A 14,077-nucleotide genomic window follows, 5' to 3' on the forward strand; every position below is an offset into this window, starting at 1 on the left:
TGGACATGCAATTCCTAAACACCTTGAAACAATCCTTTTGTGTTTCTGAGAAGACCCCACGATCCCATCAATCAGGAAAAATCTGATTTTTATAATGCCTGCTGCTGCAAAAATGCTTTTAGCAACAACCTGGAAACAAGAGAACCCGCAATACCAATTGACATTCTTTGAGCAATGCTACCTTTCTTAAACCACATCAGCAACACAAAACAACTGAACATCTCTGACCCATATGTTTACAGCTTTATTGGCGTAACTTGAACATTTGTATTATGTATAGCAAAGATACAGTTGGCCTCCAAATAATGTAGTTTGCTACCTCTTCTATGACAAGTTTAATCTTTTTGTACTGTAAATAGTTTATTGTCTGTTATGTACTATTATATAAAGTTTGGGGGAAAGTTACAGAAATAAGGATTTTTTTAAAAAAAAGGATACAAGCCAGTTCATAGGTTTATACAGAAACAGCAATAGATCTCTTTTTTTAAAAAAATAACTTTTTTTAAAGTTAAGAATTTCTACATGAAAGGAAGAGAGAATCCAGTCCACATACTGACAGTAGTTCTCCCCTGCACAAGTTTGCTTAAAAGTGTAGAAAGGAAGCCTCCCAAAAAGGTTCCAGGCTGTTTAAACTATTGTATTAACTATATATACATTGAAAATGCTTTTGTTATCAAACCAATATTATTATCAATTTTATTTTTAATATCCATACACACAATATGTATATAGTTTCAGTTAGGAAGCTGTGTTGGTCTGCAGTAGAACAGGATTTGAGTCCAGTGGCACTCTAGAGGCCAACAAGATTTTCATAGTATAAGCTTTTCAAGGGCCACAGCTTCCTTCTTCAGAAAGTATCTGAAGAATCCTTCAAAACCTACAATATACGTGTGCGTGTGCACACGTGCATTCCACCTTTCCTAGAAGACTGTTTACAGTAAAAACTCTGGCCAACCATTCGAAAGGTCAAATGTTCATCAACCATTTTTAAAACATTAACATGAGGGAAGTATCTTATTTGTCTTTTACACTTCTGAGACGTGAAATGCTTTTGATGTTTATTGTTAATTTTTAAATGAATTTCACTGTTTCATAAGGGTTAACTAATTTGTTTCTGTAATTACATTACAGACAGTCAATTGACTGTCAATATTTAACATGTGAGTTGACCAGTGTCCCAATCAAATAAAAAATCCAAATAAAGTCACAACATCACATATCCCATAAAGATTCTTTAATAAAGGTATAGGGACTGTGCGCTATACTACTGCATATAGTACATACGGTCAGTTGCTTTAAGTATGCTCTTACTATGTAAATTTTGAATAGCTTAATGTATGTTAATGCATAAGCTTTGTTGCAGCTCTGTTTTCAGATTTCTGCTGTACAGAAATTATCTTATTGCTGTGTTTATTGGTTGTCCCATGCCGTTGATATGTTTTATCCATTCTGTGTAATCCGCCTTGAATCTCAATGAGAAAGTCGGATTATAAATAATGCAAATAAATATTAAAGAATTTACATTCGTATGTCTGACTGTTATTGTAGGTATAAATCATTTCAATTGGGATATTTATGACACTGTATACAAACAGCACCATTAAAACTGATTATGGGCACTGTTAGAAGTAGTTGCTAGGCATTACAGGTAAAGCCATATACATTTCTAACACGTTTCTTCACCACTGAGTATTGTTTGTATTTACATAATGCCCTTGATTAGGAGGACATATTGAAAAGTGTCTGAAGGTCGTCTCACTACAACAGTTCCTGCACAGCTGGTCATTCCTAGGAAACTTCCGGGCTTTCAGTAAAAATTAAGTATGAACTCCTGTAACTGGAAGCTTACAGAAAGTGCAAGGATCCCCTCTCCTCCAAACCCTTACAAAGCACACTGCAGGAGATTCTGTCTACAAAGCACAAGTGTTTTGAGGAAAGGTACTGCCTTTAAAAATATCAGCTGTAAAGAACCCTGAGACAACAGAGGAGAATAATTCAGTTGTAAGGGAAAGAGTCTTCAACACGGTGATTTGACAATCAAGGGGACAGGGGACTCCTGCTCAATTTCCTCTTAAGTGCCACCCTCAAAATTTATCATCTAGGAACAGACAAATGTCTGGAGTTTTCAGCCAGGCCAAAACATGTAGTTTTTTTAAAAGTATATTTGAATACTATTTCTCTCCTGAGATCTTCATTGAATTTATTTATTCATTTATTTACTTATTAGATATTTATACTACCTCTCCCTCAAAAAAGGCCCAAAGAGATTTACAATAATTGAAAACAATGAAAAACAATGAAAACAGCAATAAACATTATATGTTAAAACTAAAAACATAGCACAGCAATTAGGTGGCCCCTCAAATACAGCCAGTAGTAAAAACAGTGATCAGGTGGCAAAGATTCCATGTTAATCGTGGCTGGCTAAAGCTCTGCTGAAATAGTTCTGCCTTGCAGGGCCCTGTGGTACCTAGATAGGTCCCGCACAGAATGCTTTGTCAGATAGGGCATTCCACCAGGATGGGGCCTTTGATGTGGGAACATATTGAGAGAGCCAGTCCTTCAGGTATAATGGTCCCAAACCGTGCAGGGCTTTAAAGGTTAAAACCAGCACCCTGAATTAGATCCGGAAACCAACTGGAAACTAGTGCAGCTGCTGTAAAATAGGCTGCATGTGGGCAGACCACAATGAATCGGTCAAAAGTCTAACAGCTGCATTCTGAATGACCTACCATTTTCGGAGCATCTTCAAGGGCAGCCCTGAGCAGAGTAAATTACAGTAGTTTAACCTGGAAATGATGGATGAAGTTCTGTATTTAGAGTAGTTTTACTTCCAGAAAATGCATGGAGATTCTTGGGTTAAGATATAGTTAATTACTACAGTGAAAATTCATTATATTTGAAATTAAACTAACTTGAAAGCCCCGCTATGTTGCTTTACGTACTATCTGTTGCTTTAAATATGTGCTCCTATGTCAGCCCTAGAATTGCTTATGTTCTCTTTCAGCATTTCTTCAACTTTGTATTGGATTCTTGCTAATGTTATATTTTTGTAAACTTGTGTTTATTTACTCACTGTTTATGAAATGGTCCTTGATACTGACTGTATTAATCTCACACTGCATAATCCGCCTTGAGTCTCAGTGGAAAAGGAGGACTATAAATGCTATAAATAAAATAAATTAAAAATACAAAGCTCTTTACTAATTTGACATTGGAGTAATGTAGACCCAGATATAGTTAAATGGCACATTTAATGTATGAAATTATGTTACCAAATTAGAAACAAGGAATATGGTTATAGCACAGATATGGTATCTAGAGCCTAATGACTCCTGATGTTAATTAAAATTTGACTTTAATGAAAGCATCAACAGTCATACAACAGTTAATCTCTTGATTGTATTTTAATAGAATCCATGGAGCATGAAACAGTACCACTTACAGCAAGTTTTTAAAAAACTGCATACATTTTTCAGTCTCAGTTATGTTCCCAAGAGCACATGAAGATTCCAGTTTCAGGTTCAATCCAAAGTAGTGGTATTAACCTTTAAAGCCTTAAACACTGTAGGACTTGCATACCAGAAGGACTGCCTCCTCTCATATGAAGGCATTTACCAGTTGAAGATTCCCTTTGTGGACTCTTCCATTTGGGGGTGAAAGATTGCTACCAAACACCGTTCTCTGTTGTGGCACCCAGACTTTGAAATTTCTCCCTAGGCATGCTTGCCTGAAGGTACCTTCCTTGACATTTGAACACCAGGCAAAATCCATTCTGTTTATCTAGACTTAAAATCTTTTTATTTGGTTAGGGACAGCAGTTAATAATGTTTTTATTTATTTATATTGCGTCACTTATACTCCTATTTCTCCCCAATGGGGACTCAAAGTGGCTTGCACTAAAAAAAAAATTGGTATTATTCAGACTTGGGTATCTGGAATTCAGTATTCTGGATATTCTGTTCCAAAAATACCGGTATAGCATTCAGATTCGGGTTTTATGCGGAATTCTGAATATATTCTGCTCCATTGTTCCCTGTGATGAAATCTTTTTTGGGGGGGGGGGACTACAGCAAAATCTCCTGTCCACTAAAGACCCCTTCCCAAGTTTTAAGGCCCTTGAACAAGATGCCTCCAGCTACTCTCCATTGTTTCCTATGAGGGGGAAATTCATGACTTTCTCCATGACACAGAAAGACTTAGTCAAACATATAACAGCAACTAATGACAAAAACCATCCAATGAAAATAGAACCAACAAAACCCAAAGAACCAACATCAAACCAGAGAATCCCAACTTTCAACCAAGTAAATACCAAGGCAGCAGCCAGACGTGGAAATGGCATATGGCAAGCAGTAATGCTGCCTCCCTCCCCCCTCCTCCTGTTGCCTGAGAAGCCTGCAAAGGGTGTGGGTGGGAAACAAGCTGCTGCAACCTTTAAAATGAGATTCCCGGATATCCCCAAATATTTCATGATTATTTAGGGATGTAAATACTAGTTTATCCAAATATATCCGAATAAGCCAGATATATCAAGATATGCCTGAAAAGTATTGGGGGTGGGGTATATATTCAGTATTCCTTAGCCAAATCACACACACACACACACACACACACACACAATTTGTTATCCCTGGACTAGCCCACAGAATACAATAACTGAACATATAAAGATGCCATTTTTAATGTAGATGGCAAGAGTGACTTTTTCAGTTATGTCTTATTTGGAAAATATCTTTCCTCTTAGACTTAGCTGAATTTTTTTATGATCCATGCCACAGTAACACACAAGATCAGACAACAGTAACACTCTATGTGGGGCTGCCCCGAAAGGCAATCAACAACTTCAATTGATGCAAAATGCAGCTGCTTGTCTTTGGACAGAAGAGTACAAATTTGCACCTACACCACTTCTGAAAGAATTTCTCTGGTTGCCTGTTTGTTTCCAGGTTCAATTTAAAGATGTTAGTTCTTACCTTTAAAACTCTGTACAACCTTTGAAATACCCTATCTCCTGGGATGAATGTGGGAACTGGCCTTGCCAATCCCTATATGTTGCTTTTTTGCTGTGCTGTGCTATTGCACAGGACTGTATAATCATTCTCTGCCCAGCTGTGGGCACTTTCAACTACTGCCCTGAATATTAGAGGAGATCAGGAAAGACCCTTGAAGGCCACCCCTTGTACTCTGGATGCTGAAATCATGTAAAGATCATATCAATGAGTCCCTGACATTCATCACAAATCAATCACTGACTCAAGAGTGCCTTTCTTCAGTCACCATAACAGACAGTCATCTGTTTGTCACTTAAAAAACAATGCCTATTCTCTAACCTGCCCTTTCTGGGCAAGATAAAGCAGTTACAGAACAACTCCAGGTCTTCCCGGATGACTCACCTGCTCTAGATCCCTTTCAGCCTGGCTTCAGGCTGGGCTACCAGGCGAAGATGGAGCTGCTGATTTAAATCTAGACAAGGGCTGTGTCTCTTTGTTACTCTTACTGAATGTATCAGTTGCCTTTGAAACTGTGAACCCTGACCTCGTAGAGGCTTTTGGAAGTAGAAATAAAGATTAAGGGATACGTTTTGCATTGGTTTAATTTGTTCTTTAGGGACTGGAGTTACTGTTGGAGACCAGTTGCCATCAGTGGGGGACTTGTCCTGTGGCGTTCCACAGGGCTCAATCTTATCACCTATGCTATCTCATCTCTATGCAAATCCTTATCTCCATGTAAAGCTCCAAGGAGAAATCATTCATGATTTTGGAGTAGGCTGTCATCACTATGCTAATGATACCACAGTCTATATTTCTTTATCCAAATAGCCTGGTGATGCTGTAGAGGACCTGAACTACAGCCTGACTGCTGTGGTTAAATGACTGAAGATGAACAAGTTGAAACAATCCTAACAAGGATAAAGTGATTCTGAAACTGAATCCTGGCAAGACTAGAGTGATGCTGACAAGACAGAGACCTAAAAGAAAGGAATTAGTTGAACTGTAGGACATCCCAGGTGGTCCAGAAGTTCAAGACCAACTCCTTGAAATTGCAACCATTTTTGCAGTCTTAAATCAACAGCTTAAAAAAGTGGAGCGACTGACAGAACTTCAAAAAAAAAACTACTAGTGACAATATCTAGTAAGAACTTGGAAACCATGTACAAAAGCAGTCACATTTTCCTGACATTCTGCCAAATGCCCCACCTTCATTTAATATTTGAAGCATCAATGAAGCTGCAATCAGCAAATACAGAAGGCTGCATTCCTAAAGGAAAAAACTGTAGTATAATTCAGAGAGAATTCTACTTTGCAGATTATAAAACTTAATCTATGCTTGGGTGCATAACCCTCAGATGCACTTACAAAAATCCAGGATCCAGCACAGGGCAGCATCCTGGAAATCTGAACTTTCATTTTGAAAGGAGTGGATTTCTAGCTCTCGTGGCTAGAGAGACATGGCTGAGATATACGCACATGAAGCCTGCCATATACTTTTGCCCTTTTCAGAACTTGTTACAGCCCTTCTAGCTAAGTACTGCCATTTCAGACGGGCAGAAGGCAGAGGTTTTTCCCAGCACCTGCTAAGATTTTTTAATTGGAGATGCCAGAGACTGAAACCAGGACCTTCTCTATGCATATCATGTGCTCTGCCACCACTGAGCAATGGTCCTCCCCGGGTACTTCAATAACAGGAAGTCAGCTGGGGCATTTGTGAAGAATATTTTAGTGACTTGTGCCTCCCCACATAGCTATTCCCTCTCAGTTCTTGTCACAACATTTCAAATACTTTGATAAGCTGAATGCAAAATGACGCAGTAAAATAAAAAGTCAGACTACCTTAACTTGCACAATTTTTTGCCAAATGCAGAAGGTGGGTTTTTCTGACACATAGTTAAGGTCACAAGGTGGATGAGTGTTTTCAAAGGAAGAGCTTAGTTACACCTTAGGAAACAATGTCAAGGTCAAAAGAATGAACCAAAGCTCCAAACACCTAATTAAAAACCTGAAAACGCAAACATCAGTGTTTACCCACCGCAAGCCAGCTCTTAGCCAAACTCTTCACAATGACATAGTCTCGTTAGGTCCTTTGCCTTCTGATACAGTACAAATCAAAATCAGAACGACAGCCACCTCATGCTAAACATTCACACTTCACCATCATGCTGTCCTGGGGTCCCTGAACTGGGTTGAAAGGTAGCACAGAAATGTTTTAAAGAAATAAATAAAACCTTTAAAAAATCCTCTCCAAGAGAGTGCAGTATTAGGGCACACAGGATCAAGAGTCAGCTATTGACTATGCCTAGAGCTTTAAGCTAATTTGATCCTACTAATGCTCAGATAAATATAGCTCTAATATAATACTGTTGACTGGGACACAACCATTCCAATGCGAGCTTTTGATGCAGTGGTTCCAGGCATTTCAGGCCTGTGAGCTGATTCAAACACCCACCGTGGATGCTGTGGAAGCCTTGGACTATAATGGTAATCCATGCACAATGGATTCGACTCCATGTGCACCAGTAGCATCAAGTAACATCAGACAGCTACCTGACAAATTGTCAGCATTGACTGAACAGCAGTATAAGATTGGAGGAGTTCAAATATTGATCTATGCATGTAGACCACCAACAGAGCCATGGGATTTTTAGCAGCAACCACAACTAGGTGAGTACATTTGCATCAAGCCCAACAGCAAAGCACCGCAAAAAGGCTGTGTGTATAAGACGATACTCTACCGAAGAGAACAAACCATTTTAAAATTCTTTGTTCTTTTCAAATAAGAAATTTAAGTCTTTATTGCTTAAATATGTCTAATTTTACTATGTTATAGTCATACTTTGTGTTTGCCTATGATATATAGGCAAACACACTGAACTATTATATATTCGCTATAATCCTGTCAAAAATGAAGCTCTCCTATAGTACAGCTACTTGAAAATTTCTGCAGAAGTTATTCGTGCACATACCCAGGTTGCTGGAGAAATACTGTGTAATTCTACATACTGTGCAAAGTAAGGAAGTAGAATTCTAGACCATATCAGGAAGCTCGGGAGCAGGTCAAATTTTTGAAAGCTTCCCCAGGTGAAATGATCCATGATGCAGAACTACAACATCAGAGATAAGTGGCTAGAAGATAAAGGCTATAAGAAGGAATCAAATCAATATGGGGAAAGGCCCGAGCAAAGAGAGGAGATTAATAACTTCCTAAAAATTATGATGAACAAAGGAAGGCAGATGTCCGGTGGAGCGAGGGCATTCCAATGACATAGGGTAGCAAAGGAAAGGAGATAGAGATGTCAAGGCTTTGGCTTCAAAAGTTGACAGCAGCCTCGCTGGTGATGAAAACATGGAAAGCAAGTGCAAAGTAGGAAAAAGGCAAGATAATGGAAATATTTAAGTGCTAGTTGGAGAACATAAAGTAGTAGAGGAACAGTACAGAAGAGTTAGATGAGCAAAACTGCATGCAGAAAACATTAGGCAGGTGACAACGCGGAGCAGAGTCACTTTTTAAAAATGGAGAGTGTTTATCTGCCACAGAAACAGGGAAGGCCACTTAATAAAATCAAATTTCACTAAAAACCATTTGTAATCAGCTGTTACTTCAAGCAGCCTCATAAAGCTCCTGCATCACCATGTAAGATTCAGCTGATGGGGCAGATTTTTCTACCTTCTTCCATGCAAGATGCTGCTTACTTATTTGAGTTGTCAATAATTACCCATTTAATCCACATTCATGTTTAGAACTGTTTTAAGACAAATCAAGTATTTTTGCAGCAGCATCTGATTTCATAAGGATATTTCTGTTCTACCACCTCTTTCTATTCATTCCCCTTTTCCCCAATTCAGTATTATTAAGCTTAAGGTTTTTTTGTACACACCACTAGTAAAGAAATCTTCTGCGGGCAATCTCTTTCTCCCATTCCTTCTCCAACACACACTAGACTACTACTCTGCCCACCCCCGGTCTATGGTACAAGACCAAGTAAGGCTTTCATAACCACGGGAACCTCCCTACCACACACACTTTACACTAAACTTATTTACACAGCAACATGCTTCTCTATCTGCAATAATAAAGACTATGTAAACAAAGAGGAAGGCACAGGAAAATACCACTTAGAGGCTCTGGCTGTTTCTGAGTTTTTGATCTTTAAAAACAGCACAGAACTTGGTGGAAATTTTGTTTCATCACTATGGTGCAGCTGCCACTTCTTGCTGAATTCCGTTGACTTCCTATCATCAACATGTCTCACTATGATTAAGTGTTCATCACAATGTTTCTGACAGTCATGTTTTTACGATGCAGATATATTTTAATTTGTATTGGTGTTCTACAGATTTTGTTAGCTTCCCTGGAAATTCCAACTTGGCACAATGAGTATTTTTTAAAATTCTGCATAATAGTCTGTCTGGTGTTGAAGCTAGGCGGTGGCAGTAGGCTGGGCCAGTTTGCTAGCTCGGTATAGGGGAAGGGCAGTACTCATTCCAGATACCGCTTGCTGTAGGAGGACTACAGCCATCACTCATCTATCCTTGATCCAGTGTGAGCACAGAGAAGGCGGGCTCTCAGTGACAATAGACTAGGGGTGTGACCCTTCAAACTGCCTGCAGAGAAAAAAGATAAGCAGAGCTACACAGCTTAAAAAGCGGCAGCAAAAAGGGACAGTTCTCACACACCCTTTGATTCCCTTCCTGCTAATATTAAAGAACCACCACATTCCCTAGCAAAGTGATCTACTGGAAAACAAAGAAGTGAATGTTTTTAAAGGAGAAGCAGAAAATAAGTGGTACATGAAAGGAGAAGAGGGCATGGTGAAAAGCATCATTTTCTCACATTCATGGCTAATGAAATTGGCAGCATCCAAAGTCAAAGGGGGGGGGGGAAATACCAGCTACCCCACCCACCATCTGTGAGCAAAGAAATTCCTCCCAGAGCTCCCTGCTGCACCACACCACTATGGCAAGCGAGAACTATTCCTGTAACACCCTCATTTCCACCCCCCCCCCACAGTGCTGGCATTTGAAACCTTGCAGACTGCATGTAGCAAGCACGGGGGAGCAGTCTTAACAGTCTCCGCGCACAAAGGCAAAACTCTCTCTTTACAACACAGACACCAAGAACTAACATGGCCTACAACTATTCTTTAGCGCAAGAGGCAATGGAGCATGTAACATGCCCCTGTCAGTTAACGGCTCCTGCATCAAACTACTTAGTCCAAGCACATGTGTATCTCACTCCCACCTTCTCCTTTGCAAAGCCCCCCCTTCCTACCCACATTTCAAAGACACCCTCTTATCACCCCCGTCTATCAAACCACGCCCATTTAAAACTGGCCTCTGTCCATCATACCAGTGAAGTGACTCGCCATAACACCCCTCCCCCCATACATGCTTCCAGCCACTCCCTTCTAGTCGCACACGACACCCCGAAACTCATAACCACAACAATCGTCACGTCAAGACAGGATCCATTCTCACATCTTAAACCTTCACATCGATTCCTTCCACGACTCTTCTGCGGTTCATCCCCACCCCCCAAACCCCACTGAACCCCAAAACTGCAGCCCTTCTAAAATGCCTGTTCTCACTCACGGCCTCTGATTTCCCTTCCCTCCCCCACCTCTGGCACCGTTAACAGCTCCCCGTTAGAGCTGCCAACCTCCAGAAGGTGGCTGGAGATCTCCCGGAATGCCAACTCATCTCCAGACTCAAGAGATCAGCCCCCTGAGGAAAGGGCTGCTTTGGAGGGTGGGCTCTGTGTTATTATTGTAGGGCTGAGGCTGTACTTCCTAAATCTCCAGACAGGAGTTGGCAAGCCTATTAACTCCGCCACTCCTCCCCGGCTCTCCCCACACAAGGCCAGCCCGAGGCTTTGACTTCTTTATTCCCTCGCAGCCCCTCTCCCCTCCCAAGGCAGCAGCCACGCCCCTCCGCCCCCTCCCCACTCACCGGGGGAGCCTGAGGCGGCGCCCTTGCGCGCCGGGGCGGGGGGCTCGTCCCTCTTGGGCGGCAGGGGGGCGCTGCGGGGCGGGATGGCCGGCGGCTCCTCGGGGCGCGGGGGGGCGGGCGGAGGCGGCAGCGGGGCGCTGCGGGGCGGCTCCTTCGGCTTCTCCTCTGGCGGGGAGGCCGGGGGAGAGGGGGTGGCGGGGTGGCTGGTCCAGGCCGGCTGCGGGGCGGGCGCGGGCCGCTCCCCAGACGCGCCCAGGTCCAGCAGCGGCGGGGCCGGGGCCGGGGCGGCCACGGGCGCTGCGGCGACGGCCGTCGGGGCTGCCGGCTTCCTTTCCCTCACTTCCAGCCGCTCGTCGTCCACTTCTTCTTCTTCCTCCTCGTCGTCGTCCTCCTCCTCCGCCTCTTCGGGGTCCCTCACAAACTGATATTGGAAACGGGGCTGCTGAAGCGGCTGCCAGCGATCCTGCTCCGCGGCTGCTGCGGTGGAGGAAGAGACCAGAGGGGATTGGTCCGGGTCGTCCATGGTGGCTCCCTGCCTGGCTGGCAACCGCTGCGGTGCTTGCGGGAACAATGAGAGCAAGCGAAGGAAAAAGGAGGCTGGGGCTGCCTAGCGCGGGCGGGGTGGAAGCGGGAGGCGGAGAGGAGGGAGGCTGCGCAGCTGCAGCCGCCGCTGGAAGAGCCGGTGTGATGCCGGGGGAGCCGCCGCCACCGCCGCCTCCACGCCCTGTTGAGTCACAGAAGGCAGCCGCGCGACTCGCCGCTGGAGCAGGAGGGCAGAACCGGAGCCAAGCCTCGCGCTTGGGCTCCAGCGGCGGAGGGACAAGCGAAGCGCCCAATGGGGAAGGGAGGAGAAGGGGGGCTGCCAATTAGAGGGAGGCCGAGCGCCCGCCTCGTTCTCCCCGCCTATAAGGGAGAGTCGTCGGCTGGGGGGGGTTTGTCGCTGGGGTGTTGCCGCTTGAACGGAAGGGGGAGGGGGGAAGCGGGGGAAAGTTCGGGCGGCATGAAGAGGAAGGGGTGGGAAAGGGCTGACCGGACCTCGCCCAGGCTTCTGAGTGCCTCTGTAGAGTGGTCCGCAGAGTTCTGGGTTCGAATGTTGCGGGCGATGTTTCAAGCAGTTGGCCGAGTCCCAGGTTTCATGGTCTGCTAAAGGAAACTAGGGGAGACTAAGATCGCGACCCTGTCTGGGAGAGAGCCCCGCTGAAGATCGCGAGTATACAGACAAGCAGAAGGATGCGTTGTCGCTAATAACAGGGTTCTTGTGGATGTGAACCCAACAGCGACTTTTAAAGTGAACATAGCTGGGGTTATCCAGCGAGCCCCACTAAATGCAGATGGGACTTGTTCCCTTATGAGTGAATTGCAAACCTTACAGCCTCAGCATGTTTGCTTAGAAGTCCCACTAGCCTCAATGGGGCATTCTCCAGTATGTAAGATTATATAAGACTGCAGCCTTGAAATGGTATGTCAGTGAAGAGCAGTGAGCTTATCAAGGCTCAGCCCTAGAATCAAGGCAACAGGTAGCCAGATTCATGGCAGATAGGTTTAACAGTGGCTAGTAGTCATCAATAACTAAAAGAGGCCGTGCATTTCTGAATTCCAGTGGTAAGTAGCAATGTCAACCGAAAGGGCTGAGCCTCGGCCACTGTGAGAAACGGGGTGCTGGATTAGATGGATGATAGCTCTGATTCAGCAGAGCTTTTCTTATAGTCTAAATTGCAGCCCCCTGAGACATATCTGACACTTCCCAACGTAACAGAAAGAAAGGCTGGGAAGAACCATGCTGACGGCAACAGCGCTTGGTAGCAAGCCCCTGGGATGGGGGAAGGGCATGGCTGTCATCCCAAACTTCTCAACATAGTGCTGGCTGCAGTCCAAGAACCTGCGTGGAATTCTGGGCTGAACAGCCCTCCCACTTGTAAATAAGAGCCGTATCTCTAAGTGCCTTTCCTTCCAGTGTTCCAACTATGAGCAAGTTTGAGAGGTGGAACTGCAAGTGAACAATGCTCATATATAGCTTTTCAAAAAATGAATAAAATTAAACGTTGCCTGCATAATCCCAACATGTGGCTGAGTTGGCATAAAGCTATGGCCAGATCTCCTTTCGATCAGTCACATAGACAATAGACACATCCCTACAGCCCAGCCCCTAGGTATGGCAGTCTAGACTACCATATGTCTTCAGTACATTGGCAAGGCTCATCATACCACTGAAGGATGAGTAGGGGACAAATATTTGCTTGATACCTCTTATCAATATTAAGTTCTACAGTTCCATTTAGGCTACAATCTTATGCCTTTGAAGCCACACTGAAATCAGGGACTTGCTTGCTTCTAAGTAAACATGCACAGGATTGGGCTGTATGCATACAAAATGAATTACAGTTCTTGCCTTATTCTCAGCCCAGTCTTAACCATATTTGCTTGGAAGTAATTTAAATGAGCCTTGCTTCCAAACTGATCATGCTTAGAATTTCAGACATTCTCACAACCATCTTAATAGCTAGGTTGAGTTGAGAGATAATTTGCCGGTGGCCTACTTGGGACTTACTAGTTTAAGAAAATTTTATTTCAATTAAGTGTGGCGACCAGGAGGCATGAGGGGCTTGCACTTGAGGCTATAATCTTTAACCTTTGAAGCTTTTCTCAACTCACCCTCTCCCTTTCCCAATGAGCCCTTGCTTGTAGGACAAGCATGGCCCCTTGTCTCGGACACGCCAAAGATAAGGGCAGACAACCTATCTTAGGCTGGAGGAAGTTCCTCCACCCTAGGGAAACTTCAACTTAAGTGGTTCTTCCATTGGAGGAAGAGTCACAAGATGAAGGGAGTCTCCATAAACTAGAGGAAGCTCAGTGGAGTGACGGGAAACATGCCAGGACCCACAGCTCCACATGAACTATTGCTTCATTTAATCTTTAACAGAAAAATCTGAAGTGCCTCACTCCAGAGTTATTTACCTTTCATTTCAGGACCTTTTGTTTACAAACAGCACAGTTCTATGCAGTTACACCCTTCTAAGCCCATTTACTTCAATGGACTTAAAAGGGTATCAGTGCTTAGGATGGTACTGAAAGTCCATTGATAACATATACCCCGCTCAGCTTACCTAACAAGGACTCCTATTAGTAAATTT

The 14,077-nt window shown here is 43.5% G+C and overlaps 1 protein-coding gene across 3 annotated transcripts in view; it reads right to left on the bottom strand.

Moving 5' to 3' along the window:
* Positions 1 to 11,723, bottom strand: part of RTN4 (reticulon 4) — a 58,109-nt gene extending 46,386 nt beyond the window's left edge. The window contains exon 1 of one of the 3 annotated variants that reach the window (XM_054986615.1): positions 10,947 to 11,723. In XM_054986615.1, coding sequence (XP_054842590.1) covers positions 10,947 to 11,469 — 523 coding nt within the window. In that variant the 5' untranslated portion in view covers positions 11,470 to 11,723. The remainder of the gene's footprint in view (positions 1 to 10,946) is intronic. The other 2 variants (XM_054986622.1, XM_054986631.1) reach the window with 2 other exon arrangements.
* Between the last annotated feature and the right edge of the window lie 2,354 nt (positions 11,724 to 14,077).

The sequence above is a fragment of the Eublepharis macularius genome, chromosome 1 (assembly GCF_028583425.1).
Source record: "Eublepharis macularius isolate TG4126 chromosome 1, MPM_Emac_v1.0, whole genome shotgun sequence".
In the NCBI taxonomy this organism is placed as follows: domain Eukaryota; kingdom Metazoa; phylum Chordata; class Lepidosauria; order Squamata; family Eublepharidae; genus Eublepharis; species Eublepharis macularius.